This window comes from Diabrotica undecimpunctata, chromosome 7 (genome assembly GCF_040954645.1).
Source record: "Diabrotica undecimpunctata isolate CICGRU chromosome 7, icDiaUnde3, whole genome shotgun sequence".
In the NCBI taxonomy this organism is placed as follows: Eukaryota; Metazoa; Arthropoda; class Insecta; order Coleoptera; family Chrysomelidae; genus Diabrotica; species Diabrotica undecimpunctata.
The window spans coordinates 105,554,720-105,562,094 of record NC_092809.1 but is presented as its reverse complement, the minus strand read 5'-3'; the positions used below and the strand labels follow the sequence as shown (position 1 = coordinate 105,562,094).

General features: G+C 36.0%; 1 protein-coding gene across 1 annotated transcript; it reads right to left on the bottom strand.

The window, feature by feature from the left end:
* Window positions 1-1,511: 1,511 nt before the first annotated feature.
* LOC140446583 (uncharacterized) lies at window positions 1,512-6,875 on the bottom strand. The gene is made up of 4 exons (XM_072539150.1): window positions 6,662-6,875; window positions 4,845-5,480; window positions 4,438-4,691; window positions 1,512-1,640 (listed from the first exon to the last, which is right to left on the bottom strand). The coding sequence occupies exons 1-4, from the start codon at window positions 6,873-6,875 to the stop codon at window positions 1,512-1,514; spliced, it is 1,233 nt and encodes a 410-aa protein (XP_072395251.1).
* Window positions 6,876-7,375: the final 500 nt, after the last annotated feature.

Here is a 7,375-nt window from a genome sequence, read left to right as displayed (position 1 = left end):
TTTGGAGGTTAAACATGTGCAATACAAATATAGTGTGTGATTGTTGCAATAAATCAGTATTAAAAGCTATATTATGCAGTATTTGCAAGAAAAGTGCTTTCCATATAAGCTGTGCTGAAAGGTCATGTCAAATAACCAATAATATTATCCGATGTTCAAATTGTAAACAAAGCGAGGTTATGGTACCTAAAAACAGTGTAAAACTTACATCTGGAAAGAGTAGTAGTGAAAAAAATCCCTGTTATTAATGACTCATTACAGCGATCTGTGGAAAAATTGCAGGAAACTATTGACTTTATGTCAGAAAAATTTGATCAACTAATTTCTGAAAGTTCCGAAGTTTCCTAATTTAGAGTGTGACAGAATCTCATGCAATATTGAATTTATGGGTACACAATTAAAGGAGTAGGTTAGTGCTGATTTTCTAGTTTTGGAAATCGCTAACGATCTGCTACAGTGTAATATTCAAGTAACAGACATTAAAGAATGTACTAGGAAGAACACAAAAAGAGGCCCTGTTATAGTTGCAAAAAATTTACAAGCAAGAAATAAAAAACAAAATAATGAAATGTCGACAAGGGAAAAAGTTAGACTCAGATATGCTCTGGTGCTACAAAAACAATAAAACAAAAACACAAGTATATGTCAATGAGTTGCTTACACAAGATGGCAGAAATTTGTTTAATATGGCTTACAAAACTAAAAAACAAAAAGGTTATAAATATCTGTGTCTTATAAGAATAACATGTAAGGAAACAATAGTTGGATTACAATAAAATATGAAACAAAATGGCTATGAACCAAAATATTTAACATAATGACGGTATTAGATTTTTATTTCGATGCAGGGCGGCGACAAGCCGCTTATACGTATTTCAACCTCTTTAGGTCTCCTCAGAACGGTATAGCCACTGCTCTGAATCGAAACAAAATCTATCCCGTCTTAGGACAATAATTATCGAAATAATTATTTACAGACGTAACAACGCCATCTAATATAGATGGCGTTGTTAGTGAGATTGAAATCTTATGTTACGAAATTGTACCTGATATTGTGATAATAACGGAGTTATGGTTATATCCGGAAGAAGAAAAGTTCTTTAACATCAATGGTTATCAGTCATTTTATGTAAGCAGAGAAAAGCGAGGTGGTGGTTTTGGTATTTTAGTAGAAGATCTCTACATAGTTAGTTAAATTACTCGATATGATGATATGTTTAATGTTATTTCTTTATATTGAATTGTTTATTTCTTTATTATATAATTTTTGGTCCAATATATAGACCATGGGATTTTAGCGTATATGAATTTTATTCTATTCTAGAAAACAAACTTAACATAATGAATGAGCTGAACAAGAAATGTTGGATTATGGGTGATATTAATGTGGACTATCTATCAATTACCCAACTAAAAAATGATCTTGAAGTTCTTCTAAATGTTAACACTTTTTTCTCTGTAAATCAAAGTATACCTACTAAAGTCACAAGTAATACAAAATCACTTATACACTATATATTCACCAACACTAAATCAAATCCTGAACTGACGTAGAAGCATGTAACAGTGATCACCGAATTCAAATGTTGTGCAGTCAAACACAGTCCAATCAATCTGAACATTACTGTATGTTTAATAGGCTAAATAAAGACAGATTTAAGTGTGAGTTACTTCAATTACTGGACAAAATCTGGATAATGAAAATCTGAAATAATTAGAACCTTCCAAAGAAACCTCGTACAAGTTAAACTACAAAATCGTTTTCGAAAAAATAGTGCCCCTGATTTAATGTTGACATACTAAAATTAGTACAAGAAAGAAACTATCCCTTCAAAAGGTCTAAGATATACCCCAATAGTAACTATTTACTTCAACTTTCTAAAACATCTCAGAAGAGACTCACAGAAAACATTGAACAGAGAAAAAAAGAATTTTATCAAATAGAGATAACAGCAGCTGAAATTGATCCAAAAAAAATTTGGAGTATAATTTATACCATAATACATAATAAGAAGCTAACAAAAAAACCAACAACTATTTCCAAACTTTTTTTATTTTTTTATTTTTTTTTTTTTATTTAGAAAAAACATATAATCCACATCAACCACGCAGGGGTATTGGCGGAGTAACGTACACAAGAGTTCATTTTATTTACATTAAATAGATGTATATAAAGGTAAATCTTTTAAATAATTTATTACATGGTCAGTATTTATGGTTAAAGTGGTTTTGATATCATCTGAGATTCCATATTTTCTTCTTGTTTCTTCGTGGTACTGGCAGTCAATAAGAATATGCTTCACAGTCAATGGGAGAGAACATTTTCTGCAGGTTGGAAAAGATTCTTTGTTGATTAAGAATTTATGGGTCAGTGCAGTGTGTCCAATTCTTAGTCGGTTAGTTATTACTTGGTCCCTTCTATTGTACAGATTATTCAAGATGGTCTTCACAAGGGGATAAATCTCATATAGTTTGGTTCCTGAATCTTTCCAGTAGTCTTGCCATATGTTCATACAGTGGTCTTTAATTAGGTTTTTGAGATCGGAATCAATTCTTGATTTGGTTGTGTATTGTGAGTTTATTCGACTTGTGTTTGCTAGGTTGTCCACTTTCTCATTTCCAGTTATTCCTACATTCGACGGTACCCAGATAAATGCTACTTGTTTTTGAGTTGAAAAAATTATATTTATCTCTTTTATAGCCCGAAATAATAGATTTGTAGGGTATATATATATATATTAATATATATATATATACGTAGGGTATACAAGGTCTTTGTAGACCTTGATAAAGGTGGCAAAAAACCACCGAAAGCTTGGATTCAGAATAAATAGTACGCCTTAGCAAAGCTCTATTTTTTATTGACTACCACACCCAAAAAGAAAAAAGTATTTACATATATATATATATATATATATATATATATATATATATATATATATATATATATATATATATATATATATATGTTAGTTTTGATATTTCCGCGGGAGCTGTATGTTACATCAATGGTATTCCGGGTTTGACTCCGCGTTAAATGTTGTTGGTTTTGATAAAAACCATTTTGACGACGTTTCGGCAAGATCTCACTTGCCATTTTCAAGTCTCTCTGGATGGTCTGCTTCTTGTCGATGTTCGAGTGGAAGTGACGCTACGGGTGTTAGGCAGCTGGCTTTTGTAGTTACTGCGTGTTGCGCGCGCTCTTGTAGTTGGTCCGGTGCGCAGGTCAGTGGGCGGGGTCTTGGTCGATTCCGTTCTTGCGTTATTCTTCGGGATAATTGTTTTCCATGTTTTTGGCAATCTTTGGGCATCGTCTCGAGAATTTAAATTATTTTCTTGTTTTTCTATTTCTATTGCTTCTCTGATAATTCGTTTTCTCTTGTTTTCGACATTCGCTAACATTACCGTATGTTTGAGGTCAATTTTGTGTCCTGTAGCTAAAGAATGCTGGGCTAGGGATGACGTCGTTTCTTTTCGTTCGATGGCATTGCGATGTTCTTCTTGTCTTACTTGGATCCTTCTATTTGTCTGTCCAATATAGGCTCTATCGCATTCTCCACAGGGAATTTTGTATACTCCTTGGTTTTCTAGGGGAATCTTTGTCTTGGCAGATGGTAATATATTTGCGATTTTTCTGTCGGTGTTGAAGACAGTCTCTATTTTGTGTTTTCTCAGGACCCTGCTTATCTTCTCTGTTGTGCCTTTAATATACGGTAGAGTGGTTTTGGCAATCGGTTTTTCGTCTTCTTTTATTTCTTTTGTTGTTTTTTGTGGTCTTCGTGCCTTTTCGATTCTGTGTGTGGAAAAGCCGTTGTTTTTTAACGCTTTTGTAACTTTCTGCATTTCTTCTTTCTTGTGTTCTTCGTCTGTTAGTCGTTCAGATCTTATAGTCAGAGTTTTTATGACTGAATTCAATTGTGCAGGATGGTGGTGTGAATCTGCATGTAGGTATCTGTCAGTGTGAGTTGGTTTTCGATACACTGTATATCCAATGTTGCCGTTTTCTTTCTTTATTATTAAGACGTCTAGGAAAGGTAGTTGTTGATTACTTTCTAATTCCATCGTAAACTTGATCTTGGGATGGATACTGTTAATGTATTCTAGAAATGCAGTAAGTTTGTCTACTCCATGTGTCCATATGATGAAAGTGTCGTCCACATATCTAAGCCATAGTTTGGGTTTATATTCTGCTGTTCTTATTGCCCGTTCCTCTATGTCTTGCATAAAAAGATTTGCTATCACGGGAGATAGCGGTGAACCCATCGGTGCCCCTTCAACTTGTTTGTACCGTTGATCACCATATATAAAATATGTGTTGTTTAAGCAGTGCCTCGTCAAATTTAGGGTATCTTGCGGTACTGGGTATTTTCTGCTTATAATTTCCAAGGATTCATTGATGGGAACGTTGGTGAAAAGTGAAACAACATCGAAACTTACTAACAAGTGTCCCGGCCCAAGAGTAACATCTTTTATACGCTCGATGAAGTGGCCTGCGTTCTTAACGTAGGAATCAGCTTCTTCTGCGTAAGGCTGTAGCTTTTCAGCCAGGAACCTTGCCAGTGGTTGTAACGGTGATCCGATGGAGCTCACTATTGGTCGTAGTGGTAATCCATCCTTGTGAACTTTTGGTAGACCGTACAGTTTTGGACATCTCGATGATTTTTCCCGTGGAATAAGTTGAAAATGATGTTCTTTATTAATATTGGATGTTTGTATTTTTGCTTTTGTTGTTTTTTCTAGATATGTTGTCGGGTCAGTCGATATCTTCTCGTATGATGGATCGTCTAGAATATCTTTCATCTTTTGATCGTAGTCTGTGACATTCATAACCACCGTAGCATTGCCTTTATCAGCTGGAAGTACAATGATTTCTTTATTTTTGCGCAATGAATTTAATGCCTCTTTTTCCTCGTGTGTTAAGTTTCGTTTTGGCGGTTTAGCTGTTCGTAATATGCGTGACACGTCTTGGCGTATAGTCTCGGCTGTGTCGGATGGTATATTGGTTATTGAACTTTCCACTTCGCATATAATATTTTCAATCGGTATGCGTGCAGGAGCTACTGCGAAATTAAAACCTTTCGAAAGAACACTCTTTGTGGCTTCATCTAGTGTGAAGTTCGAAAAATTATAAACCAGTTTACAGGTATCTTGTTGTGGCGTTTCTCTCGGATGTTGTTCTAATGATAGTCTCTCGAACTTCTTAATTTGTTTTGTTTTTGTTAAGTCGGCGTTTGTCTCTGCTCGAAAGTTGCTGAGCGTATCTAATATGTTCCATAGTACCGGATGTAATGTGTTGCCAAGAATCAGGTGAAGTTTTAATAATCTCGAGTTTATCTGATCGATTTCTCGTCTGGTGTCATGGATAGATTCTCTAATCAGTGCTAAACTAGCCCGTCTTAAGATGTTTTTGGTTTTCTGGTTCTTTTTGTGAAAACTTAGTTTCATGCTTTTAGGAATTACCTTTTCGTCCCTACACCGTTCTAAAAAAGTAAGATTGCATAGCAGTGTACTTCTTTTTGATCTCATTTTCTCGAATCTTCGGATATCTGGTAGAATTTCCTCCCCGTGAAGGTTAATTATGTTAGTTTTGATATTTCCGCGGGAGCTGTATGTTACATCAATGGTATTCCGGGTTTGACTCCGCGTTAAATGTTGTTGGTTTTGATAAAAACCATTTTGACGACGTTTCGGCAAGATCTCACTTGCCATTTTCAAGTCTCTCTGGATGGTCTGCTTCTTGTCGATGTTCGAGTGGAAGTGACGCTACGGGTGTTAGGCAGCTGGCTTTTGTAGTTACTGCGTGTTGCGCGCGCTCTTGTAGTTGGTCCGGTGCGCAGGTCAGTGGGCGGGGTCTTGGTCGATTCCGTTCTTGCGTTATTCTTCGGGATAATTGTTTTCCATGTTTTTGGCAATCTTTGGGCATCGTCTCGAGAATTTAAATTATTTTCTTGTTTTTCTATTTCTATTGCTTCTCTGATAATTCGTTTTCTCTTGTTTTCGACATTCGCTAACATTACCGTATGTTTGAGGTCAATTTTGTGTCCTGTAGCTAAAGAATGCTGGGCTAGGGATGACGTCGTTTCTTTTCGTTCGATGGCATTGCGATGTTCTTCTTGTCTTACTTGGATCCTTCTATTTGTCTGTCCAATATAGGCTCTATCGCATTCTCCACAGGGAATTTTGTATACTCCTTGGTTTTCTAGGGGAATCTTTGTCTTGGCAGATGGTAATATATTTGCGATTTTTCTGTCGGTGTTGAAGACAGTCTCTATTTTGTGTTTTCTCAGGACCCTGCTTATCTTCTCTGTTGTGCCTTTAATATACGGTAGAGTGGTTTTGGCAATCGGTTTTTCGTCTTCTTTTATTTCTTTTGTTGTTTTTTGTGGTCTTCGTGCCTTTTCGATTCTGTGTGTGGAAAAGCCGTTGTTTTTTAACGCTTTTGTAACTTTCTGCATTTCTTCTTTCTTGTGTTCTTCGTCTGTTAGTCGTTCAGATCTTATAGTCAGAGTTTTTATGACTGAATTCAATTGTGCAGGATGGTGGTGTGAATCTGCATGTAGGTATCTGTCAGTGTGAGTTGGTTTTCGATACACTGTATATCCAATGTTGCCGTTTTCTTTCTTTATTATTAAGACGTCTAGGAAAGGTAGTTGTTGATTACTTTCTAATTCCATCGTAAACTTGATCTTGGGATGGATACTGTTAATGTATTCTAGAAATGCAGTAAGTTTGTCTACTCCATGTGTCCATATGATGAAAGTGTCGTCCACATATCTAAGCCATAGTTTGGGTTTATATTCTGCTGTTCTTATTGCCCGTTCCTCTATGTCTTGCATAAAAAGATTTGCTATCACGGGAGATAGCGGTGAACCCATCGGTGCCCCTTCAACTTGTTTGTACCGTTGATCACCATATATAAAATATGTGTTGTTTAAGCAGTGCCTCGTCAAATTTAGGGTATCTTGCGGTACTGGGTATTTTCTGCTTATAATTTCCAAGGATTCATCCGGTACTATGGAACATATTAGATACGCTCAGCAACTTTCGAGCAGAGACAAACGCCGACTTAACAAAAACAAAACAAATTAAGAAGTTCGAGAGACTATCATTAGAACAACATCCGAGAGAAACGCCACAACAAGATACCTGTAAACTGGTTTATAATTTTTCGAACTTCACACTAGATGAAGCCACAAAGAGTGTTCTTTCGAAAGGTTTTAATTTCGCAGTAGCTCCTGCACGCATACCGATTGAAAATATTATATGCGAAGTGGAAAGTTCAATAACCAATATACCATCCGACACAGCCGAGACTATACGCCAAGACGTGTCACGCATATTACGAACAGCTAAACCGCCAAAACGAAACTTAACA

What these genes read in the sequence shown, in the direction of transcription:
- LOC140446583 (XM_072539150.1), bottom strand. Translation starts at nt 6,875, where the DNA reads ATGGGTTCACCGCTATCTCCCGTGATAGCAAATCTTTTTATGCAAGAC. An exon ending in GTTTACGATGGAATTAGAAA is followed by an intron (nt 5,481 to 6,661) that starts GTAATCAACAAC and finishes TTACTTTTTTAG; the next exon opens with AACGGTGTAGGGACGAAAAG. An exon ending in TGTACTTCCAGCTGATAAAG is followed by an intron (nt 4,692 to 4,844) that starts GCAATGCTACGG and finishes ATATTAATAAAG; the next exon opens with AACATCATTTTCAACTTATT.